Source organism: Hibiscus syriacus, unplaced genomic scaffold, assembly GCF_006381635.1.
Source record: "Hibiscus syriacus cultivar Baekdansim isolate YM2019G1 unplaced genomic scaffold, ASM638163v2 tig00112441_pilon, whole genome shotgun sequence".
Lineage (NCBI taxonomy): Eukaryota > Viridiplantae > Streptophyta > Magnoliopsida > Malvales > Malvaceae > Hibiscus > Hibiscus syriacus.
Window position 1 is genome coordinate 118,504 of NW_024063331.1, and position 26,491 is coordinate 144,994.

The 26,491-nt window shown below is 32.7% G+C and overlaps 2 protein-coding genes across 3 annotated transcripts in view; both read right to left on the reverse strand.

Annotated features, from left to right (window-relative positions):
• Window positions 1-9,772, reverse strand: part of LOC120179616 (probable UDP-N-acetylglucosamine--peptide N-acetylglucosaminyltransferase SEC) — a 49,100-nt gene extending 39,328 nt beyond the window's left edge. Inside the window, exons 1-7 of one of the 2 annotated variants that reach the window (XM_039185177.1) lie at window positions 9,540-9,772; window positions 7,989-8,134; window positions 7,574-7,672; window positions 7,434-7,484; window positions 5,840-5,956; window positions 5,702-5,758; window positions 4,997-5,116 (exon numbers count right to left, since the gene is read on the reverse strand). In XM_039185177.1, the coding sequence (XP_039041108.1) occupies window positions 4,997-5,116; window positions 5,702-5,758; window positions 5,840-5,956; window positions 7,434-7,484; window positions 7,574-7,672; window positions 7,989-8,117 (573 nt within the window). In that variant the 5' untranslated portion in view covers window positions 8,118-8,134; window positions 9,540-9,772. The remainder of the gene's footprint in view (window positions 1-4,996; window positions 5,117-5,701; window positions 5,759-5,839; window positions 5,957-7,433; window positions 7,485-7,573; window positions 7,673-7,988; window positions 8,135-9,539) is intronic. The other variant, XM_039185178.1, reaches the window with a different exon arrangement.
• A 12,320-nt stretch (window positions 9,773-22,092) lies between these two features.
• On the reverse strand, window positions 22,093-26,253 carry LOC120179618 (peptidyl-prolyl cis-trans isomerase FKBP62-like). The gene is made up of 13 exons (XM_039185180.1): window positions 26,016-26,253; window positions 25,825-25,911; window positions 24,951-25,211; window positions 24,799-24,873; window positions 24,634-24,714; window positions 24,366-24,560; window positions 24,197-24,283; window positions 23,872-24,047; window positions 23,662-23,784; window positions 23,420-23,566; window positions 23,208-23,335; window positions 22,665-22,821; window positions 22,093-22,411 (listed from the first exon to the last, which is right to left on the reverse strand). Exons 1-13 carry the CDS (start codon window positions 26,206-26,208, stop codon window positions 22,301-22,303), a joined length of 1,821 nt encoding a protein of 606 aa, XP_039041111.1. The 5' UTR covers window positions 26,209-26,253; the 3' UTR covers window positions 22,093-22,300.
• Between the last annotated feature and the right edge of the window lie 238 nt (window positions 26,254-26,491).

Below are 26,491 nucleotides of genomic sequence, written 5' to 3' on the forward strand. Positions count from 1 at the left end.
ATGGCAGTAAAGAGGGGCTTAATTTTCTTTGATTCAATTCATCAGCGGTTCAAGGAACGCTTAATTATGAAAACTGTAACATCCTAATTTATGGGCTAAATTTTAGAAATGATAAAGTGGTGAATTTAATTGGTATTTTGGAAGAAATTGAGGATTAAATTGTAAAATTTCAAAGTTTACAGACCATTTTAAGAAGTGTAGAAAATTCAGACTAAACTCATGGTTTACCCATTTTTATCAGATGAATTATAAACCCATTCCCCGATTGTTTCTGCGTATTCTTCCCAGTTTCCCTCCCCCGTCAACCCTTCTTTGAACTCCGATCTACTCACAATCCAACCTCCGATCGACGAACCGAAACCACCATTGTGTTCGTTGTCGACCGATGAACAAAACCCCTCAAACCTTTCGTCGTGAATCGTCGTCGTTCGTAGTTAATTTCAGTAGGAAATATCGTCGGTATTAACTAGATTTCAGTTGGTTTTTCGTAGATTCACGACGATCCAACCATCCGTTTTCGACACCTCCCGCACCATTGTGTTTCTTGCATCGTTCCGAATCCGTCGGTGTCCTCCGTTTCTCCGTCGTCGGCGGCGCATGGAGGGGTGAGAAAGTCAAAGTTTTCGATGTTTTGGAATCGAGCTCTCCACCGTTCAAAATTGTGAATCGAGCTCGGTAAGTGTCTCAAAATGCCTTAAAATAATTATTAGGAATTTTTCCAAGAATTTTCCGACACCGTATCACTGTTCACACGCCGCACGCGTTGCCACTGCACGTAGGGGTGCTAATTTTGTAATTAATTTCTGTTAGGGTGATATTTGTGTAAAACGGTCGACTAGTGACCGTTGACCGGCGTTGAACGACCTTTGACTTTGACTGGGTATACCTATCCTTACGTTTTTCGACGTTCTGAGTCTGATTCCGCAATTCGTTTTTCGAAATTTGGACTCGAAGGTCTCGAAATTGCCAGTCAAACCCGTTGACTTTGACAGAAAAGTCAAAATTTTCGAAAATTTATATTTTATGTTTTTGACGGCCCGAATCTGTTTTTGGGGTTTGTTTCGCCCAACTCGAACACGGTAAATTGTTTTTGATTGATTTATCACCCGATTCTATCTGTTTTTCAAAATTAAGCACCATTTTTTTATGTAATTTCTGTTGATATGGATCTGAGGAAATATTGGAAGTTGAATTAAAGATCAAAGGTGTTTGAATGGAATTTATATGGTCGATCAGTATGCCACGTAAATCGAGGTAATACTTTACTACCTCTTTATGCTTTATGGAACATGTGAATATTGATAAATGCATGATTAAGATAATGTTGGTATTATTTTTGTAGTTAATTAATTTCTACACTCGATCTGAATACGGTAAAAAGGTTCAGTAATTGATTATGGTTCAGATGACTTTTATAAGAAATTGAGAGATTGTTAGAATTAAATTACAAGTTCTGTGCTCAGTGATAAAGAAATCAACCTGGATCTATAACTTATAATTTATTTCATCAAAGGTTAAATGTTAAAGGTACTTGGATGAGAAATTATGAGAATACTCCGGTAGGATAAAATTACGAAAATACCTTTACGTTATAAAAAGACAAGATTTGACTATAGAAGTTGGATAAGAGGTTTTTAAAAACATATTGATATGATGAAACTACTGATGTGCATAAGAAATGCTAGTTTTGCTTCGAAAATATAGATAATCGGTTTTTAACCCAAGAGGATTTGAGCAAGAATCTAGGAGTCTGTTAAGGGAATCATTTCAAGATCAGAGAATGTTCGGGAAAGCAATTAATCATAAGATCTCTAAATTATATTATTTGGTTAAGAGTTGATACCGAAATTATCTGGTTAAAAAATTATGAAAATGCCTTTGAGAGGTAAAATAGTCCGAGTTGACCATGAATGAGAAAGTACTTTGAGGATTCGTACTTAACTTTATTATGTATGGATTTAATTGTTAAGATCCTGTCTTTGAACAGAAAAAGTCATGATATTTCGTTTGTAAAATCTGAGAAGGCACTTGACCCGAAAATATCCTAGTTATGAGTAAAAACCTGAAGAACAATTTATCGGGGGTGTTCTTTTGACAGAATTGTTCGAAATGACTGAAATAAGTGATAAGTTTGAATTCGATAATAAGATCGGACGTAAAGAAATGATTGTAATACACTGGATCTGTAAAATGACCAGAATACCCTTACAATGCAAATGACCAAGAATATCACCAAGCTCAGGAATGATTGGATATCCTTGAGCTCTAAAATGAATGGAATATAACTGAGCATCAAAATGACCAAAATATCCTTATGGCTTAGAATAAGTAAATGTCTTGGATTAATTTAGAAATCCAAATAAACATGGATGTTCTACTGCTCTTAAAAGTTATGGAACGCAGCTTAAGTGGTCAACAAATGCTAGTGTTGTATCATTATTTGAATGATATAAGTACCACTTGAATGTTGGTTTGTCTCATTAAGTTTGGATTTATGATAATTTTGGAAGTAAACAGCTCAACTCAACTCTAGATTACACTCGGTACTAAGAAGTGGATATTCGTTAGACAAATCAACCAAGAATACCATATTGAACTGAACGGAAGTACAATACGTATCCGAAATTCAGAAACGTCCGAATTACCCTGAAAAACCCCGAAGTACTTGTAATGGACTTGATTGCTAAATGAGTTAAGTAACCTTAAGGACTAAGGATTAAGTAAGTGATTTGGATGAGTCTGGAAACGCTAATGAACATATGTGATGTAATGTTCTTATGGATCATGAATTACAAATCAAGCACGTCAGCAGTTCATGATATAGTGAAAGCGTGAACATGAAATTAAGAGCATTGTAATATATGTTAATCTCCTTAAGATCTGTTTAGTGATGACTCAGAAGATGATCTATGGATAATAATATTTGGTATTAAAGAGTAAATACTCTGGAAGGTTAATGAATTGACAAGTTGATAAGTATTGTTTCCGGGAGCTATTCATCTGGAGTTGATCGATAAACTAATTAATCGACATAGATTGTAAAGGTCTTGAACCTTCATTTCTTCCTTATCAGCTCAAGTCTCATTCTGAATAACTGATGATTACATCAATTATTGATTTCTTCCAATAGTGATTCTAACTTCCGACATTTTATCGATAAACTAAAGATTCGTGTTTCTATACCAGATAAGATTATCCAGTATCTCTGAATAATATCTGTAAAGACTAGTGTGTTCCCTAATCACATAAATATTTTATCTGATTTCCGACTTGAATTTTATTCTGATACATGACCTGGTTTCTGTTCTGACTTCTGATATGGATTTTGTTCTGATATCTGATTTGAATTCTGTTTTGATTGGAGGAAGATTATATGTAGACTCCTCGGCTTTGTGCTCAGGGTCTAAATGGCATGTGCGGTTGGGTGTATGATTCTGGAGAACCTACACATTATGATGTGAAAGGATGGGGGTATATATATATGTTTTAAAAAAAACTGTATCTTTTTACTGGTTTTATTTTTACTGGTTTTACGGGAACACACTAGATAACCTATTTTGATCTCCAGAACTCAGTCATCCAAAATATTTCTCTGAACTGAAAGCTCATTGTCCGTTACCACCTGAAATATCAGTAGGATCTCAGGTCAGCCTAAAAATTTGTAAATATCTGAACTAATAAGGAAATATGTTTATCTGTATTTGCACATTCTTCAGCATCATCTGGTAGTTCTGTATTACTGAGCTTTCCGAAGCTCACTTTATTACTCACCATTGCAAGTTAAAAGAATTGTACCAGTGCAGCTATCGACATCATGCAAAGTATGGTACATGTGATTAGGGGGCATGTAATTATATTTTATTTTATATTTGAGTCTGAAAATCTGTTTTAATTAAACATACTGATTAATGATTTTATGAGTTTACATGTTTTGATAAAATGTTTTAAATTTTCTGCTATTTTTAGAGTGGGTCGCTCCGGTGGCCCTAATGTGACACTCCAGATCGGATCGGATTACCCGCATCGGTCTGAGGGGGTTACAGAAACAGATAGTAAACTAGCAATGGAGTGGGTCAAGAATTACGATCGATGTCCCTGTGTCTACGTAAACTTAGTGAAAGATATTGTTACTAAATTATGGGACTTGAATGGTATTATTAGATGGGTTGTTAGGTCAGCCAATGTTGATACTGATAGTTTAGCTAAGGCTGGTATTGGCTAGTTTACTGTTGGGATTAGCTAATTTAGTCTTTGGGTTGGTTATTGTAAAGGGAGTGATTATGTTTGTTTTTAAACATTATGTATATTTCGGTTATTAATGAATCCTACGGCACTCTTTTCCTCCTTCCGCTAATTAAGGAGCACCTTGTGCTCCATTAATCATGAAGGGGATTTTTAACGAGGCCTACTTTCCTATCAAAAAAAACATATTAGTTCTCAGCCAAAACATAACAGTTGATTGAATAGTAAAATTATGAATTAGCCAAAAATATATGAAAGAGCTGTGAACGAAGTTACAGAGACTTGGATATTAGACTAAGGTTCTGACTCGCCATTTGCTCAAACTTTTGGACATGCGGAGTGTGGCTAAAAAGAGTTCAAAAGTAAGATGCGTGTACATAGACACATCTTTAAAAGTAAATGAGAAATTATAATAAATTCATTATAAAGTTTAGCCTTGAGGGGAAAAAGTTTCTTTACTTCTTGGTCTTTTTATCCAACATATTAGTTTTAAATAGTTTTTTCAAGCAAAACTAATGAATGGATTCAATAAACTGAAGACTCAAATCCACAACCAATTGATACAAATTACATAATAAAGCAAGAGCCAAATATTTTTCCAAGAGAAACCAAAATATAATGCAAATTACAAAAACAAGCAAGAGACCTAAAATCACTTGTTAAACCCAATATCAGAGAATCATAAAAGATCTTTTGGAATGGATTGTGGGCTTGAAGATTGATGCCAAAATTCATTACAGTATGTAACACATACCTTGTAGTATTGAAGTGCTTTGTTAAGGTCACCAGCCTCCATGAAAAGCCCAGCAAGATTGGACCATGCAATTGCAAAATTCGGTGGTATACGTAATGCCTCAAGGTAGCAATTGTAAGCCTATAAGTAGAATGAATCAAACAATTTTTAAAAAGAAAAAAAGAACAAACCAAAAATATCATGCATAGCATAGCTCTAGCTTGTTAATATAAACACATCAGAAGTAAAGCTATACTAAAGAGATTAACACAAATAAACACAAAAGAGAGGAAACCAGGACTTTAAAGTCTCCATGTAAGCAAGGGTTTCAAACCCTCAACATTTCACAGGAAGGATTTAAGTCACCACGATTAACAAAAAACAGTACATGGCATCACATATTTTAACATAAAAATAAAAGGATCTAAATCTTTCCCAATAGAGGAAAAGAGACCAATTTCGTGTAGCAAAAACTTGCATCTATACCAGTTCAGGAATCTATAAGAATCACTTGGCCGGAGAAAGATCCAAATGGCAAAACACTGCACTCCAGTCAATAGGAACAGAGATCTAAATGAAGTTTCTGAAGCATACATGTCACATGATTTAGTTTATCACCAAGACAGCCAAACCAATAACGACCAACATTTGTAGTGTAGCCAGAGCACCTCAAAACAAACAACATCAAACAATTGAGGGAAAATGACGACATTGGCATTCCCTTACCTCTTGCACAAATCCTTGAATTTTCATTAAATTGCCAAGATTACTGTGAGCATCAACCTATCAACACATGGAATTCCATAATAATCTCAGAATTTTTCAAACATGTATGTGGGAAGAAGATAGAAAAAAAAGATGTACCAAACGAGGATTTAATGAAAGCGATTGGCGGCAACATTGGGCTGCCTCATTAAGTCTCCCTTTCCGGGTGTACGCACTTGCTAAATTTGACCATGCATCAGCAAAATTAGGTCGAAGCTTCAAAATCAAAATTCAAACAGAAGTGAACAAATGAATAGCAAAACATTAAATTATGCAGTCAGTATTAACAGACAAAAAACGGAGCATAACAATGGATCATCAGTCGCATGAGACTGCTGGTTTTAGTTATTCTAAAGATTTTGCGAGGGCAAGAAACAAAGGAAAGTTAGCATCAATACATACATGGATTTTTCCATGGCATGACATTTGGATAAGATTACAGCATGCTTTCAATCAATAATGGAATTCAGTTGTAAATATATGTAAGACTTTACAAATCATACATACTTTTTACCAGTTCAAATACAAAGAAATTAAAACACAAACATTTTGAGAAAGTAATGAAGAACTGATAGCTCCTTAGAATAATTTTATGATCTTAACATATTTGGATCCCAAAGCCAAAGGTCAAGGCTTACATCAGATGAAAAAGTGTTTTATGGTCCCAGGAAAAGAGGCCTTCTTAGCGGTAGATCATTAGAGTAAACAAAATTAACCTAAAAACATTTAATATAAAGTAGACAAAACATATATATTGTTCATGAATCAAAGCAAAAAAGATAAAGATAAAACTCTATAATGTGCCATATAATCAATCATAGACCACTACGTACAAATTAAAAAAAAAAGTAGAACTTATAGAGAAGTATATGTGTATACTTAATCTGTAGCCCATATAGAGTAAACTACATGCATTTCAGATTGCAGCCATAAATTTACAAGTAAATAAATAAAGACAATTTAAAGCATGGCATCTTCTTGTCTCATTTTCAACCATAAATTGTTCTTCAGAAATAAAAGAAGTGCAAATGCTTACATATAAGTTACTTTTACAAATACCACAATCATATTTCGGTTATGGTTTGACAGTTTTAGTGATAATACTTCGTACAAACATAACTCTATCTTAATAACACTTCTCCTAGAAGTTATTCACACCCAAGTATTTCAAAATGAACTTTTATATATATTTATACAAATGTAAGATCTAGATTGTCCTGGTTATTTAAACCAACTGATAATTATGTAGAAAAAGGAAGGCACATCAAAATTTAACTTGGACACGAGTAAGGCTATCCTAGTTGATTTCAAATGACAAAGTCAGATGAATTGCACCGAAGCTCCCATCACAAGCTAAAAATGTTGTAATTAACCTGCCAGCCCAGGGGATTCCAACATGTCAATATATAATCACAAATAAATAAAGTGAGCACTGTTTAGGTAGAATGTTTCGCCAGGGTGAAATCTAAAAAGAAAGTGTAAAATATTCTCTCATCCTGATATGATAATGGGAAGGTTCTAAACCGTACTATCAATTCTCTAATCAAAATATGGTATAAAAATTAAAAAGACAATGCAAAAGAAAAAAATAAAGAATGCTGACTTCTTATTTCACAAACGCTTCAAATAAGAAAAAGATAATCAATACATGATGGGGACCACAAAGCAAACACATTAACCACTGTTTACTAACCTCAATTGCAAACAAATAATACCGGATTGCAGTATCGATATTGCCTTTATCCTGCAGCAGAAAGCATTATTAATGCATATGCCACCAGAAAAGGACAACAAACTGAAAAGCAGCTACAATCAAAGACACTCAGAAGATACCTTCCAAGCATTTGCCATATTCCCATGGCACTCCGCAAAGTGTGGATCAATTCTAAGAGCTTCTTCATTCTTCACAATGCATTGATCATAATTATGCAACTGAGAACAATAAAGTGTTCACTTTCAGAGGCATTTATTCCTCCATATTCCAAATAAAGCATTTAGCAATCTGGAGCTAAGAAGGAAAACTTGTGATAAAAAATAAGTTTCATAACATAAGTGCAGATTTCTTTTTCTTTTTCCTTTTTTTCTCTCTGAAAAGACTAGGGTGCAGAGCCGATAGTTAAATAAATGACCATAAAAAAAACATCATGAATCAACCAAGCAAGGCAATAAATCTTATGAGCAAGTGGACGTTGTTGTGATAAGTAAAAAATAATGCGTGACAGATATCAAGCAAAACTTATGAAACAACCTGATAATGAATTGCACCCAGGAGAAGAAGGTTATCAGTACGACACGGGTTCCTCTCATAAACTGCACTGCTGTGTTTTAAAGCATGCTTGTAGCTCCCAGCCTTGTAGTTTTGATGAGCAAGTGCCATGAGTGTGTTGTCATCAACTGAAACACATAAATATAGAAGCCCTTCAGCATTTATCAATATAAAGACCTTGTTATGTCAACTAAACTTCACCTAAAAATGGAAGGTATAGAGAGAAAAAACTATCAAATATGATATGTTAGAAAGGTCTTCCAGATAGACATGGTTATTATAGTTGCCAAACCCCCAAGCAGAACACAATGATGTGAAAGGGAAATGTGCAGTTGTGCACTCCCAACCACAATATTTAATTAATGAATCTTTTTAAGCTAAAGTAAACAGAGACACATAATGGATGATAGGTGGGACTCTATTTAGTCCTGCATGAGCTACCTTACCAAGCAAATGAGCTGCCTTATCATGGACACCAGATGCTCCAGAGTTCATAAGTTTTCAAATTCACATCCTGATTTAACTTTGTCATTAACACCTAAAACTTCTATAGGTCAAAATTTTCAACTGAACCTATACTGGAAATGATTCATGCAAAGAGATAGTTCTCAAATTTATGTGCTGATTAGAGCCCAAACTCCCAATTCTTGCATCACATTGGTGTTCAATTTTCACTTGTCAATCGTTATTACCAGTTACACACCATAAGCTAGTCATATGACCTTGCCAAATCTAGAAGTTAATTCTCGATAGAAAGTTTCCCCATTAGTTAAAAGTGAACAACAAGATGTGCTCCAAATAAACTAAAAAAGGCTAATTTTAACACAGGAGTTCCTCGATTAATAGTAAGAAAAATGAAGGCCCAATCCATGTTTAACTCAGGATGTAATTCCAAGATCAGGACTAAAAAAATTCTAATTTCAAAAGATCATACCAGCCTTAGGTGGATTCTATAGCATTGCTATAAAAGAAGTTAAACAGACTTAAATACCTTCATACATACATCGTAAATGATCGAGACATTCAAAATTCATAAAATAAAAACAGCTTTCAAGAAAAACCCGACTAGTTATGGCTTTTTCGACTTGTTTTTTCTTTTTTTTACTTTCAAAAAAATTTCAAAAATTACCAAAGAATTAAAGCATAATAACATTAAAATAAAAATGAGCAAACGGCTAATATGTGACATATAATAATCTTACCAATTAAATCAAAAAATTTAATTTGTTCTTCTGGTCTAAACTTTTAATATATGACATATATATATCTCCAGATACACCTTTTTCCCCTTTCAGAAGTAAAAAACAAGTAGAAAAAGAAATAAATAATTTAGTAAAAATAATCGCCCAACACCAAAGAATACACTCGAAATCAGTAAGGTAACCTTCTTTTAAGGGAAATTTTTGTGAAGCGAAACATAAAACAAAGTTTATTGCATGAATCTACTTGCAAGACATCGTGGCAAAACCCTAAAAGTGACAAACTGATGGCACGGAAAATTTGCAATAATAATAATAATAATCATAAACGAACCTTCATTGGAATGCAAACCGTTAGAGAGCTTAAGATTAGACAAGGCACCAGCAGCAGAAGAAGAAGAAGAAGAAGCAGAAGCGGATGCAGCAGCAACAGCGCCTACAAAATCCGACTGCAGACTCAGTGAGTCATCATTATACAGAAAAATTGAACCTGTTGCTGTTGCTGTTGTTGAAACTGCTGATTATGATTGTACTGTTGCAGCCGAGGACCGCTCTGCATGGAGAACAATTTTTTACTCGAGAAAATTTCTAATTTCGAGAGAAGCCCCACTTTTACGATCTATCTCTCGACTTCTCTGTTTTATCTGTAATAAGAAAATGTAAATTGTAGCATTAATCATTATATTATTATTTATTTTAATAATCAATTTTTTAAGCTCATATCACAAACAAGTATTGAAAGTATATTTTTTTTTATATTTAAGTATTTAAAGTATTTTTTTATCAAAATAAATATCTAAATTTTTTTAAGTAAAAATAAACACCTAAAGTATTCTTTATTAACATAGATACCTAAAGTATTTAATTTTTTATATAAATAATTAAATTATTCTTTAATTAATGTCAAAATAAGTATTGTAGGCATGAGCATTTGATCGAGTCGAGTTTAATAAAAAAAATTAAGTAATTCTAGTTGATGAGTTATATTTTATAACTCGAATTTAACTTGAAATTTTCTCGAGTCGAGTCGATTCATAATTTTAAGTTTTTGTTTAAATTTAATTGTAAATATTTATAATATTATGATATTATTTGATTTTAATTTAAATAATTTTTTAGGTAAACTACTCCATGGTCACTAATGTTTTGGTAAGTTTTCGTTTTCACGACTGATGTTTTAAAAGTTACAAATCGATCACTAACGTTATCGTTTGTTACAAATTGGTCACTCGCCGTTAACAGACGTGACGAAAAATACATGTGACCTGTCAATAGCAGTTAACAGACTTACTTGGATGGTATAATTACACAAATAGTCCATGTTATTTATATATTCTTTAAATTTGATCATAGCTTTAATAAATTAAAATATATTTATTTTTAATTATTATAAATAATGATATATTGTTGAAAACATTTTGATATTTCGATATAACAAATTAAGTTAAATGAATTTTAAGATTTTACAAATGATTTTCTAAGTGTATTCGATAGAATTATTCGAATATCAAAACATTACTCCAAATCTTTCAAATGTCATTTTTAATCCTTACTCAAAGTGTAAAATTAAGTTTTAATCTTAAAACAATTTCAAAATAATTTTACAAAGTATTTCGAACCATTTCAAAGCCAAAAATTCCAGATTGCTCAGAGGGAACCGATTCCCCCCTAAGGGGGTACCGATTCCCCCCTGAATGGTTTGGCTCCGAGAATTCCAGTATGCTCGGAGGGAACCGATTCCCCCCCAGGGGGTATTCCCCCCTTGTATAACGGTCGAAATATTTGAATTTTTCACTTAGGGAACCGATTCCCTATAGGGGGTACCGATTCCCCCCACGCTCCAAGCTGTTTTATTAATTGTTTTCACACTAAAACGGCTATATGATCTTCACTAATCATCCCCAACGTTCAGAAGTGATTCAAGGTGTATTTAAACAAGTTCTGAAGCCCTTGATCAACAAGAAATCATAGAGAAACAAAAGAAAAAGCATCAAACACCAAGTTTGTGCAAATCAAGCCATTTTTCCTTTCAATATTCATTTTGCTTTCAAAGAACACCATTTGTGCTCATTTGTAATTATTTGTGAGTGTTCTTTTCTTGTTCTAGAATTGTGCAAACATCTTACCTTGAGAGGTTTTCCTTGTAAGTTTACAAATTTGTAATCTTCTCTTTGGGAAAGAGTGTTCTCAAGAATTGGGGTATATTCTTGAGGGTGTTGTAAGGTTATCTCTTTAGCCTCAAAAAAAGAACAAATTAGTGAATTTGTTGGAAAATCCTTAGTGTGGATAGCTAAGGTAGTGGACGTAGACTTTGATTGAGAAAGTCGAACCACTCTAAATCGCTGTGCAATTACTTTCAATTTTCTGCAAAAGCTTCCACCAAATTTTTAATTGCCAATTCACCCCCTCTTGGTCAATTCCGTCAATCGATTAACTCAATAATTGGCATCAGAGCCTAACTCATTTGAAGGTTTAATCACCTCTTGAGTCGATTCGGGAAGAGTTAAATCGATAAAGATGACGTACACTTCCGGTTCATTCTCCATGGAATAATCCAGACTAATTGACGTGCTTCCACACTTCAATGGAACAAATTATCGTCATTGGAAGAGGTGTATGATGATATTCATCAAAGCATTTGATATGGAAGCTTGGATGATAATCAAGAAAGGATATTCCTCTCCTACTAAGAAGGCAAAGAAGTGGAGTATTCAAGAACGGAATGAAGCTCAACAAAACTCAAAGGCTATGCATATGTTGTGTTGTGCAATTGATCCTAATGTATATAAAGGAATTTCTTATTGTTCAAGTGCCAAGAAAATGTGGGATAAGCTTGAGGAGATCTATAGAGACAAGGAAGAAGAAGAACCAATAAAAGTGATGTCTCTATTAGCTCTCACAGAGCCAAAGGTATCTTCTAACTCAAATATATCAAATTCAAAATCTTTTAATGAGTTACAAGATGCTTATGATAAATTATTTTCGGAGTTTGAGACCATGAACTCCAAATACAATAAATTGATTTCTAAATTTATTGCTAAAAATTATCTTCTTTTGAAAGCTAAAACAAACTTGGAAAATCAAAATGAAATGTTGAGAAAGGAGTTAGAGCTTTCAAAAATAAAATCTGAAAACTTTGAAAAAGAAATTTTCAAATTAAACAAACTTCTTCTAGAAATGAAAATGGATTTTGAAAATCAAAATGAAATCTTGAAGAAGGATTTAGAACTCTCAAAAATGAAATTTGAAAGTATTGAAAAAGAAAATTTCAATTTAAATGATAAGCTTGAATGTTTAACAAAATAAAAAGAGATCATTCTAAATAATTCATCTAGTTCAATAATGACAATATGTTCGCATTGTCATTATCATGGTCATAAGGAACATACTTGTCCTTTAAAGAAAGGAAAACGATTTAAAATTAGACAAGTATGGATTCCAAAAGGAACAAGAGGCATTGAAACTAATGTTCAAGGATCCAAAGCAATTTGGATACCAAAATCTACTTAAATGTCTCTTGTAGGTGTGTGGGAGCAATGGTGATGAAGTTGATGATATTCAAGATGCTCTAGCCACACATGAAAAAGTAATGGGTAACCTCTAAACTTAATTTATTTTATTTTATTTGGTTGCTCATTTATTCTATGCATGCATGAGGTTTTAAATGTTAAATAATTCTAAATGATTATGTTTTGTCTCATGTAAGTTGAAAAATATTGTATGATGAACATGGTAATTTTTTTTTATAAACTCTAGTTCATCATATTAATTTTTGGTCAAAATTATTTTTTAAAATGTAATTGATATCTCTTTAATAATTGATATTGATTTTTCAAGAACTTTGGTTTTGCAAAATTTTGATCTGAAATTTTTAATGTTTATGCATAGATTTTTGTTTAAATATTATAAAGTTTTAATGCATAACATTTTCAAAAACTTTATGCATGTGCTCTTACTCTCTATAATCAACATTGCATAATGTTTTATATGTGAATGGGTTAAAAGCATAATCTTTTGAAAAATAAATTTGATAAAAGATACAATTTTTTATTTTAAATGATTACAAAATTGATTGACATTGCATCTACTTTCGATTATGCTTATTGGTCATAAAATAGGGATATATACATGGTGCATTTAGATTCTTTTGATATGACTAATTTATGCCTAGTTGCTAAGGATGAACATGATAGTTGGTTATGGCATAGGAGACTAGGACATGCTAGTATGAGTGTTTTGCAACGGTTAATTCAAGGAGACCTAGTAAGAGGGTTGCCTAAGCTTAAATTTGATAATGATAAAATCTGTGATGCTTGTGCTAAAGGAAAACAAAAGCGAGTTTCTTTTAAATCCATTAATGATGTATCAACTAGTAGAGTTTTACAATTGATCCATTTAGATCTTTTTGGGCCAACTAGAACTACTAGCTTGGGTGGAAAACAATATGCATTTGTCTTGGAAGATGACTATTCTAGATATACGTGGGTTCTATTTTTAAATACTAAAGATGAAGCATTAGAACAATTCATCACATTTTCAAAAGTAATCCAAAATGAAAAAGGTTACTCTATAACTAGTGTTAGGAGTGATCATGGAACTGAATTTGAAAATCTTGGATTTACTAAATTTTGTAACTCTAACGGTATTAGCCATAATTTTTCAGCACCTAGAACCCCTCAACAAAATGGAGTTGTTGAGAGGAAAAATCGAACTTTAGAAGAAATGGCTAGAACCATGCTTTGTGAAAATAATTTGCCAAAATATTTTTGGGCGGAAGCCATAAAATACCGCTTGTTATGTTGTAAATCGAGTAATGATTAGGCCAATTTGAAAGAAAACTCCATATGAAATTTTCAAAAATAAAAAGCCTAACATTAGTTATTTTCATCCTTTTGGATGTAAATGTTTTGTTTTAAACAACGGTAAAGAAAACCTTGGCAAATTTGATGCTAAAAGTGATGAAGGAATTTTTCTGGGTTATTCCTTAAATTCTAAAGCCTATCGTGTATTTAATAAAAGAACTTTAGTTGTAGAAGAGTCTATACACGTTGTTTTCAATGATAATCCCCTTCCCGAGGAAGGATTCTTGTGTGAATGATGATGTAGGTGTTATAAATACAAATGACGTTAGACATGACGTTGGAGAACCATCATCAAAGGAAGAAACGAAAAATGAGGAAACTCATGATCCTCTTGAGAATCCAACCATTGAAGAAAGGGAAGTATCTTATCCAAGAGAGTACAACTATGTCAAGGATGGTGAAATTATAGGTGATCCATCAAAAGGGGTAACAACTCGATCTTCTCTTAGAAATATTTGTAATTATGTTGCATTTATTTCATGCATAGAGCCTAAGAATATTAAAGAAGCATTAAATGATGAACATTGGATTATGGCTATACAAGAAGAGTTAAATCAATTTGAGAGAAGTAAAGTATGAACATTAGTTGAAAGGCCTAGAAATAAATCTACTGTAGGTACTAGATGGGTATTTAGAAATAAGCTTGATGAGAGTGGTAATATAGTGAGAAACAAGGCTAGACTTGTTGCTCAAGGGTATACTCAAGAAGAGGGCATAGACTATGATGAAACATACGCTCCCATAGCTAGGATGAAAGCAATTAGAATGTTATTAGCATTTGCATGTTTCAATGAATTTAAATTATATCAAATGGATGTTAAAAGTGCATTTTTAAATGGTTTTATAAAAGAAGAAGTGTATGTAGAACAACCTCCAGGTTTTGAAGATTCAAATTTTCTGGATCATGTTTTAAAATTGACAAAAGCTCTTTATGGTTTAAAGCAAGCTCCTAGAGCTTGGTATGAAAGATTGTCAAATTTTTTTAATTGAAAAAGGTTTTTCAAAAGGGAAGGTTGACACTACATTGTTTTTGAAGCATAAAGGTAAAGATTTATTAGTAGTTCAAATTTATGTTGATGATATAATATTTGGTTCTACTAATGATGTTCTTTGCCAAGAATTTTCTAAGTTAATGCAAAGTGAGTTTGAGATGAGCATGATGGGGGAGCTCTCATTTTTCTTGGGACTCCAAATCAAGCAAAGAAAAGATGGCATCTTCATCAATCAAGCTAAGTACGTCAAAGATATGCTCAAGAAGTTTGGACTGGAAAATGGCAAACCTCATGACACTCCAATGAGCTCTTCAACAAAGCTTGACTTAGATGAAGGAGGTAAATGTGTAGATGTTAAATTATATAGGTCAATGATTGGATCTCTACTTTATCTAACTGCAAGTAGATCGGACATTATGTTTAGTGTTTGCTTATGTGCTAGATTTCAATCATGCCCTAAGGAATCACATTTACTAGCTGTTAAGAGAATCTTTAGATACCTTAAGGACACTCATAGTTTAGGACTTTGGTATCCTAGAGACTCTAGCTTTAGCTTGCATACTTTTTTTGATGCGGATTATGGAGGATGCAAATTAGATAGGAAAAGCACCTCCGGTACTTGCCAATTCCTTGGAAATATGCTAATTTCTTGGTTTTCAAAGAAACAAAATTGTGTTGCATTATCTACCACTGAAGCCGAATACATTTCAGCTGGTAGTTGCTGTGCACAAGTTTTATGGATGAAACAACAACTTTTTTGATTATGGAATTGAAGTAGGTACCATTCCTATCAAGTGTGACAATACTAGTGTTATTTGTCTCACTAAAAATCCCATCCAACACTCTACAACTAAGCACATTGAAATAAGACATCACTTCATTAGAGACCATGTCACTAAGGAATATGTAGTTCTAGAATTTGTTGATACTTTGCACCAATTAGCGAATATCTTTACAAAACCTTTAGACAAGGAACGATTTTGGACACTTAGGAGAGAATTAGGTTTGACCAATCTATCTTCACTGAGTGTTTAAAATAATTTTAGCACTTTTAATAATAAATGAAAAATGCTTATAAGAGTAATTTTTGATTGCATTCATTGCTATTAGTTAGGGGGAGTTTATGATTCTTAATAAAAAATTAATTTTATGTTCAAATATTGTTTAAAGATTAATTGAATTGTTTGAACATGATTAATTTTCAATATATGAGTTGCCAATACCACTAGAGGAAATTAATTTAGCATTTTGGGTGTTTAAAATCGGATTTTAGCATTTTGGTGCAGAGGGAATCGATCCCCCCTTGAGGGAATCGATTCCCCCTTTGAAGGGGAACCGATTCCCCCCACAGGGGAATCGATACCCCCCTGGGGTTCTGGTTTTATCGGGCAGAACCCTTGGTTTTGGCCCAAAACTCTCTTCTCTTCTCTTACGTCGTTTCTCCTCTCTACGCTCTCCATATCTCCACTTTGCCTCAAATCAACGTTTTTAATCAGAATTCACTTCAAATATCATCCTCTAAACCTGTTGGAATCATCAAAAACGTGCAAACTTCATCTAATCTCACTCAAATCCGAAATCATTCAAGGTATTTTTCCAAAACTTCTATTTTATCAATTTATGAACATATAACTAGTTTTAATTAGTTCTAGGTTGAATTTTAGATCGGGCATTGATTATTTAGTAATTAGAAACTAGATATTACAACTAATTTCATTAAAAACACAAGATTTTTTCTAAATTTTCTAAGTTTTCGAAATAAAAAAAATAATTTTCAAATTATTGTGTTTTGATTAAATTATGTTGTTATTATGAAAACTATACATATATTGTTTCTCAAAACCATATTTTTCAAAAGTTTTTCAAAAACTTTGCCCATTAGGATTGATTTAGAGAACCTTGAAATATTGAGGACTCAATTGAGTTGTGGGATTGATTGAATTGCATACATGTGTTTTCTAAATTGCAGGTTATCAATTCTATTCTGATTTCCTAAACCATGTCCAATCCTAAACGTGCTAGGTCTTCATCTAGTCGTTCACACCGTCAACCAAATCCACCTCCAAATCCTCCACCTATTCCAATTTCTAATCCTAATCCTATTGATCCTAATTTGACTATCCAAAATTCGTGTTTCAATCATCCTGGTCCTAGAAATCATCGTTTTTGGTATTATCAATATTTCGACTCTTATAAAATCCGAGAAGAACGTATTCCTTCTCGTCAAGCTATGTTAGCTATCAATTTTAAATATCTTCCTCTTTTACAAGAGTGGAAATTTGATAAACTCTTTGACCTTGAACCCATCGTTTACCATCAACTTGTTCGTATTTTCTATTCTAATGCCGTTTGTGTTAAAAACCAAACTGAAACGAAACCATAGGAATTCGTTCCTACCTTCTAGGACAATTCTTATATATTGACTCGGCTTACATAGCCAATACATTCGGATTAGATAATCATGGGATTTCAAATGAAAACAGGTTTTAGGATCTCGTTATAAAAGAAGGGATAGTGCAAGTGTCCTAGACCTTCATGAACGTTTTCTTCATCTAATGATTTCTTGGTGGTTTCGACCATCCGGATGTCGTTATTCTACTCTTAGAGCCTTAGATCTTTGGTGGTTACATTGTTTTGAAAACAATATTAAAATCAACCTACCTCATATTATTTTTGCTGAAATTGTTGAAACCGTAAATCTTGTTCCTAACAAAAAACTCTGTTCATCTATTGTTTACGGTTGCATTTTGAGTAATCTGTTTTCCAAAGCTGGGCTTAGAGTCGGTCTAGATGCCGTTTTTCCCCTTAAGAAACAAATTAACCTATTTTCCTTAACGAGAGCGGGATGGATTAAGGATAAGGAAACCGGTGATCTTCTGCAAATACTCCGGGAGCTAGTTCTTCACAAGCTCCACCCGAAGCTGACGAAGATCTCGAGCTTGAGCAATTAATGCGAGACATCGATGAAGCCGAAGATGAGCCTGAGCAGCCCGAGGAGCAGCCCGAAGAGGAAGCACAACAAACGAATCCAATGCCTCCATATTTCCAATCCTTTATGGAGACTTTCGATTTTCGATACGCTACTATGGATTCGTGCTTTACTTCTATAGAGTCCCAATTATCCACAATGGGAGCTCAACAATTAGAAATTCTTCGGGAAATGCGTGCAAATAATGAAACAACCAACGCACGTATTAATGACCTCACTAACGAAATGGCCGCTATGCGAGCTCGTTTTCCTCCTCCTGATCCGGATATGTGATTCAATGTTTTGCTTTGAACTCCAAACTTATTGTTTTAACATTTTGAATATTTTGGAATGTTTGAATTTGTGGATTGATTGACTTTGAATTTGTTTGGATTTATGAATGGTTAGAAATTATCTATTTGGTGTGATTAAATTTATTCATTATTGCATCATTTACTTCATGATTAGATATATGACCAATTTTGCCATTTCACATTAATTATGAATATTGATTATGAAACTAATGGCTAACGTTTCTCTTGCTTGTGATCTTAGTAGCTTATATTATATATAATCAATTGGCTAACTGATTTCAAAACCTTGTTTAAATTCTTTAAAATGTCTTTTTGATTTAACAAAAAAGGGGAGAAGTGCTAAAGTGTTTTTAAATGATAAATGTGAGAAGTGTTAAAGTAAGGGGGAGTAATTTCAAAACTTGATTTCAAAATCTTAAAATTACTAAAATGTTTTGTTATATCAAAAAGGGGGAGATTGTTGAAAACATTTTGATATTTTCGATATAACAAATTAAGTTAAATGAATTTTAAGATTTTCCAAATGATTTTCTAAGTATATTCGATAGAATTATTCGAATATCAAAACATTACTCCAAATCTTTCAAAGATCAATTTTAATCCTTACTCAAAGTGTAAAATTAAGTTTTAATCTTAAAACAATTTCAAAATAATTTTACAAAGTATTTCGAACCATTTCAAAGCCAAAAATTCCAGATTGCTCAGAGGGAACCGATTCCCCCTGAATGGTTTGGCTCCGAGAATTCCAGTATGCTCGGAGGAAACCGATTCCCCCCCAGGGGTACCGATTCCCCCCTTGTATAACGGTCGAAATATTTGAATTTTACACTTAGGGAACCGATTCCCCATAGGGGGTACCGATTCCCCCCACGCTCCAAGCTGTTTTATTAATTGTTTTCACACTAAAACGGCTATATGATCTTCACTAATCATCCCCAACGTTCAGAAGTGATTCAAGGTGTATTTAAACAAGTTCTGAAGCCCTTGATCAACAATAAATCATAGAGAAACAAGAGAGAAAGCATCAAACACCAAGTTTGTGCAAATCAAGCCAATTTTCCTTTTAATATTCATTTTGCTTTCAAAGAACACCATTTGTGCTCATTTGTAATTATTTATGAGTGTTCTTTTCTTGTTCTAGAATTGTGCAAACATATTACCTTGAGAGGTTTTCCTTGTAAGTTTGCAAATTTGTAATCTTCTCTTTGGGAAAGAGTGTTCTCAAGAATTGGGGTATATTCTTGAGGGTGTTGTAAGATTATCTCTTTGGCCTCAAAAGAAAGAACAAATTAGTGAATTTGTTGGAAAATCCTTAGTGTGGATAGCTAAGGTAGTGGACGTAGACTTTGATTGAGAAAGTCGAACCACTCTAAATCGCTGTGCAATTACTTTCAATTTTCTGCAAAAGTTTTCACCAAATTTTTAATTGCCAATTCACCCCCTCTTGGCCAATTCCGTCAATCGATTAACTCAACATATATTTTTATACAAAATAATTAAATGTTTAATTCCAATGGCTTTAAAAAAAGAAAATCAAAAATTTAAAATTAATTATAAAAATAAAAAAATTAACATTTTTTTAATGTTAGGGTAAACTACTTTTTAAACTTACCCATGACTTGTCATTAATGTTTTTTCACTTCATTTTTTTTCTTCTCCAAACTTTTTTTATTTTTTTTTATTTTCTACCTTTCTTTTGTTTAATTCATTGTTTTCTTTCTTTTCTCACATTTATCTATCGTCAAAGTCGACATTGAAAGATGATTCAACAAATGATTCAACCACCAAATAATTTCATCTTATATATCCATTTTATAAACCTATTATTTATTTTGTAAATTATTTTTGTTTAATAATTATTTATTTTTATCTTATTTTTATAAGTTTATTTATTTATTTAGAATTGATTTTATTTTCATTCGTCGAATTGATAGATGTTTAGTTTTTTTATATATGTTTTTGTTGGATATGATAAAATATAAAATGAAATATTTATGATTATATTTAAAAAAAATAAAATCTTCTCGGTGCATAAAATTTTATATATTTAAATAGAATTAATACTAATATTAAAATCTTGTTTGTGAAGAAGAAAAATTCACTCGGTGCATAAATTATTTTAAAATTAATTTTATTAAGTCTTTCATTTTCTGAACAGTCTTATAATTTAATTTTTCATTAAATCTTTTAAATTAAATTTTATCACAACAAAAATTGTAAATTTAATTATTATTATTATTATTATTATTATTATTATTATTAATATGATGAAAAATTAATAAGCACATAGATTGTGAAATTGTTTTGAAGCCCCTCCCTCTTCCATGATTCAAGGAAAAAAACTTAATTTCCAAGTAAATTTATGTCCAAAATTTTAATCTAATATTACTTGAAGTGATTGAAAATATAAAATTCAAATATTCAAGCTAATAGTAATATACAAGACAAAAGTTTCATAACATGAAATGATAAATTTGTGAATGTACATTTATGTATTTCCCAAAAAGACGTTATACCGAAGCACGAGGAAATACAAGAATACCAATAATGTTAAGGGGCTCTCAATAAGACGACATAAATCTATTTATGAAATATTTACAAGCATTAGAAATCAAAATCCCTATGGCTTTTTTGTAAATAGAGGCAATCGGAGCTCCAAAATGAATTAGTTATAGGCACCAATTTACACCACCTAATGAATTCATCGTGATTAAAGCAAATGCAGTCATATCATCGGATATAACACGAGCTAAAAATTTGCTTTTCCTCGGGCAAAAGCCAGACCTTCGGCCGATTTATTTTTATTATCTCGAATTTATCCTTTGGATGGATTCAATTTGTTTCTTCTTGTGGTTGAAATGAATTCTATCACGAATCTATAACGAACTAGTTCGACTTGACAATTATCGGAAGAAGCAAATTTCCATTAGTTACCCAATCTACAAAGCTCTCGGAATATTCACCGAAGATATCATCATGAGTCACTTCGGATGCAGTTCGGTCCATTACCTAAACAATTTCACGACTTATGTGCTTATTAATTTTTCATCATATGAATAATAATAATAGTAATAATTAAATTTACAATTTATGTTGTGATAAAATTTAATTTAAAAGATTTAATGACAAATTAAATTATAAAACTGTTTAAAAAATAAAAGACTTAATAAAATTAATTTTAAAAAATTATTTTAAAATAAGTATATTTTATGAAATTGTCAAGTTTTTGGAGGGAAAAAGTACACTTCAAAATTAATTCAATTTTTTAAATCAAATAGAGTGAAAATTAATTTCTCGAATAGAGTTTTGCTCTATTATGTATAAAGGGCATAGAAGGGTCGTATGGTATTTTTAAAGTTGAATTGTCAAGTTTTTGGAGGGAAAAAGTACACGCGTCGAAAGATCGGTAAAGGTAAAATGTAAAACTTTTGTTTGGGGTTGAGAAAATCTGTCGGTAAAACTGTCTTAACAAACCTTAATTTATTGTAAGAACATTTATCATAATTTTATTACTAAAATATAAAAAGTTCATATATATCACAGTTTGATAATTATTATCGTAAATTAAAATTTTAGTTAAAATAATAATTAATGTTGTAATAATAATATATTTTTCTTGAGTTTTATTTTATTATTATTTATCTGCTATTATTTTTGAAAAATATTAATCATTATCCTACATAAATAAATTATACACATACTCATAAATATATGAATGGGGATTAAATTATTCACTTTATTACAGTAGGGATTGATTATAATTGTCATCAATTTCATCGCATAAAATTTAGCAAGATAAAACCAAACAAATTCAAGTGCCATGGTACAATGTTATAAAGTACAATAACTATACTTTAACTTGAAAAACTTCATACAAACTGGCTTAAATACTTTGAGATGATTGATCTTATTCTCAGCTGCAAATTCGGCATGAACTTGAGCACCACAATCCTTGAACATCACACAACTACTCGATCTACGAGAGGATCAGACCATTTTTGACAGATTACGGCTGCGATCACCGGAAGAATCAAGAGGAGGCAAACCAAAATAACCGGCAGTCTACAAACCTGCTTGGAGTCCACAGAAATAAAGATTTTTCGTTAGATGAATCAGAACACCGTCATCATCATACATGACTTCTCAGACCAAGTGATTAGCCCTATCTGAAACTTTTTCTATCGAATATGCATGCGTGCATGTACATATTATATTATATTATAACGGAGTTCATCTTAACTCTTGTATAACATTGAGAAGGAAGAAAGGGAGGAGAGAAGAAGGAGAAGAAAGGGGATTTGTTTCAGGCGAATGGTATCATGCCTTGCTAACAATGGTTGTATATATTGGCTGCTTTTTTGCTTCCTTTGCTTGCTCTAACTTGCTCATCTTTGCAATTATGTTTCCATAAAACTGTGCATCCTTCTTGTTGTACTCTCTGATTTTCTCCTTTAGGACTCGGTACTCGAGTTTCACATCCCTGTTACAAACAAGATTGGTAAATTAACTTCAACGGTAACACAAGTTCAGAACCATTTTACTTCAACTGCAATCACAAGTTTATAACCATTGCAGTCAAAAGGAAAAGGATGCTGCAAGCAAATCGATTTCTTATCCAATATTACACTAAATTTCAGTTTTCACTCCTTATTTCTAGCTTTATTCAAAATCCGACTACATATAATAAGATACCACTACTTCCCAAGTGCAGCAAAGTGCATATTAATCTAGAACATTTGAGATAAATTCGTACCCAGCTCGCATGTCACCACTCATACAAGGTAGGATGCAGTGAATATAACTCAGATAAATAACAAAAGCAACCATATTATAAAATACAGACAACAGTTTTCAGTAGAGAAATACCTGTTATCGGGGTCAATCTCTAGGGCCCTTTTGATATCTGCCTCTGCCAATTCGAAATCAACAAGTTGAATATATGCTTGAGCCCTCCTATATAGTGCCTTCACATTTCTATCATCAAGTTCTAACACCTACAAAATCGCACACGCCTAACTGTTGGCATGAATGCATTAATGTTTACATTTCAACAAGACAGATTCAATTAAAGCTACAACCTCTGTACACAATTTCTTAGCCTTCTTGTAAGCTTTGAGTTTCAATTTGCAAGCTGCGTTGTTGAGATTGCATGTTACTTTTAGCAACTTAGCTTGCCGCCTCTCCTCATCAGTGAAAGAAGAGTCATATTCTATGAACCTAAAAGCCTGCACAAAGGCATTGTTGTGAAATAGGCAAATCACTAGTAAAAAAGAGTATCCAGATTTGCATAAATCACAAAGTGCATGTTACATGAGCATACCTTCTCATATCTTTTCGATGCTCTTTCATATTTACCAGCCTTGAATAAAGCATTCCCTTCTTCTTTCTTCTTCCCAGAAGCTTTGATTTTTTCCTGAGCATTCATGTCCCAAGATTCTTTCTCCTGCAATCAAAAAGCCTGTGGTCACCACAACACCTACTCGCAGTGAACAAATGTAGCATAGCGGTAAAAGGCAATATAAACACTAACCTTCACAAAAGAGACCATCTCAACCTCGTAATACACTGTTGAGTTTACAGGAACAACAGCCAACTCCTGCTGTGATTCAGATGAACCAAAAGCGTATTCTGGCTGAATAGTGATAAGTGCAAGTTCTCCTTTCTTCATGGTCCTCACAGCTTTATCAAGACCATCAATTACTTGCTCTATAACAAATGTCATCTATATTAGAAACAACTTTTAATGAAGGCAAGGTATGAAACAAAACGCTACTATGTCATGAGATCTTATTGAGGAAAGATAAGAAGGAACAAGTCGAGAAAGAAACAAACTAGGATGAGAAAACTATCATTACCTTCATCGATTTGGAACTCAAAGGGCTCCTCATCATGACCCTTCTTCACAAAAACCTTTCTGTCCTCCAGCTTCCCAATTAATTTCACTAGCAAACAGTACAAAAAAGAGCAATGAAAACACTGTAATATATTATATATAAAGAAACATAGAATTCCATTCCATCTTACCTTGAACAACTGTTCCATCAGCTGGTCGCTCATAACCCTCTCCCTCCTTCAAGATCTTCTTCAAGACCTTTTTGTTCTTCGTGACATCAGAAATGCTTTTCCACGAAACCAACTCAAGAGTAACATGAAGGGTAGCATTTGGAGGAACAGCAACTTCACTGCCCACTGCCGGCCTACCATCCTTATCAAATGCATCTATAAGCAAACAGCAATTGATTAGGTTTCATAGTGTGCCATAACCAATAAAATATAAGGGAACTTAACTTACACTCTGGCTTCACTATAAACCACGCTTTCTCCCCTTTCTTCATCGTTTTTACTGCCTTTGCCAATGCAGGGCAGAAATAGCCTGCAGGTACAAAGTTCACTGTCATATTTAAGCTACCACGGTTCAATGAGGATGAGAGTGCGATAAAGAGGAATGACAGCTAACCATCTTCAACAGTGAACTCTACTCCATCACATTCTGTAATTAGTGTACCATCTTCTAAACAAGCTCCATACCTAACTATAACACATTAAGCACATAGTTACATAAGATCTTTAAATAATTTAAGCATCAAGGGGAAATAAATTTATATTTACCAAACACTTCATCCAAATCTTTCGGATTCTCCCATTTCTCCCCTTCAACAACTATTTTCTTTAAGATTCCTCCGTCTTTGCATATATCCTTGATGCTAGTCCAAGAAAGCAACTCCACATCAAATTGAAGTGTTGCATTAGGAGGTATAGTTGGAGGTGATACAGATTCACCATATGCCAACTTGGGAGGTATTGTGAAAATTGCATTTTCACCCTTCTTCATGGTTTTGATACCCTCATCCCAGCCCTTGATTACTTGTCCTGAAAGGAAAGAAAAAAGTTAGAATATCCCATTCATGTTGTTACAGAGAGATACTCCAGAACCAAAATAGTCCAGAAATTTGAAATAATTCACTGTATTAATTCACTGAATTAGGTAGCTATAACCTCCCTTGTTTTCCTTTTTGGATAAATAACCTTCCTGTTTTCTGAATGCTTCAAAAAAACATCCAAATATCATTCATTTTCTCTTTTCTTTTCGGACAAGTAACCTCCCAGTTCTCTCAATACTTCCATGAAACAACATCCAAACATCGCACCGGGATTTAATGTATGTTGCGTGGTTTTAATCAAAGAAAACCCTTAGCTATCAATTTCCAAACATGAGAAAAAGGATCCTAAAGTTCAGACCTAATTAAATTCAGAAAATTATCAGAAAACACAGTTTATCCAAGCAATTTTCTAGTAAAAAAGCACTTAGTTAATTAATCCGCATATAAACAAACTCATTTTTTTGAATCATTATCACGAGATTCAACAGAATTTATCCAATTTCATTACATTTGTATAATTATAAAAAAGTTAAAAACACCAGCTTTAACTGAGAAACTAACTAAACAAATCAAGAAATGAAGCTGAGATACAAATTATCTACCTAGGCCGAGCTTGAATATAAAAGGAGTCCCTCTATCGCGGCTGGAATCAAACTTGGTTCCATCAAGCAAAGTTCCAGTATAATGCACTGACAAAAAAAACGTAAATCAAAATCAACAAACCCATCAGCTCAAAATAAAAAGAAAATCAAACAAAAGAATAACCAAATCAATGAATGGAGAAGATGGTTACCTTCAACTTCATCACCATTGGAGGGAGTCGCCCATCCTTGACCTTCCTTAACAAGTTTTTTCTTCAACCCATTTTTCCCGATCTCTTTCTCCTCTCCAACTTTGAGAATTGAGTTAACTGGGTCATCTTCTAGGATACCCATCTCGTCTTCCTCCATGTCGCTGGCTGTTGGGAAATCAAAGCCATCTTCCATGGGGGATCGTTGATGATGAAAAAGCTACTTCGAGGCCATGGGAATTTAAAAATAACGTCAAGATGGGGAGAGTCTAGAGACTTCTAAAAGCTAAACAGTCTGGTATAGTAGCACTTTATTTAACAAATTCGCATAATGCCAAAATTAGCTCTCAATATTTGTCAAAAATGATTATTTCGTCCCTATTCTATATTCTAGAATATTTTGACTTTCGACATTTTATTTTAAAATAAAAATATTCATAATATTCGACAGAATAATCACTTTATTTTTTATTCTTTTT

What these genes read in the sequence shown, in the direction of transcription:
- LOC120179618 (XM_039185180.1), bottom strand. Translation starts at nt 26,208, where the DNA reads ATGGAAGATGGCTTTGATTTCCCAACAGCCAGCGACATGGAGGAAGAC. An exon ending in GTTTATAGTGAAGCCAGAGT is followed by an intron (nt 24,561 to 24,633) that starts GTAAGTTAAGTT and finishes GTTTGCTTATAG; the next exon opens with ATGCATTTGATAAGGATGGT. An exon ending in GAGATTGACCCCGATAACAG is followed by an intron (nt 22,822 to 23,207) that starts GTATTTCTCTAC and finishes TGTTTGTAACAG; the next exon opens with GGATGTGAAACTCGAGTACC.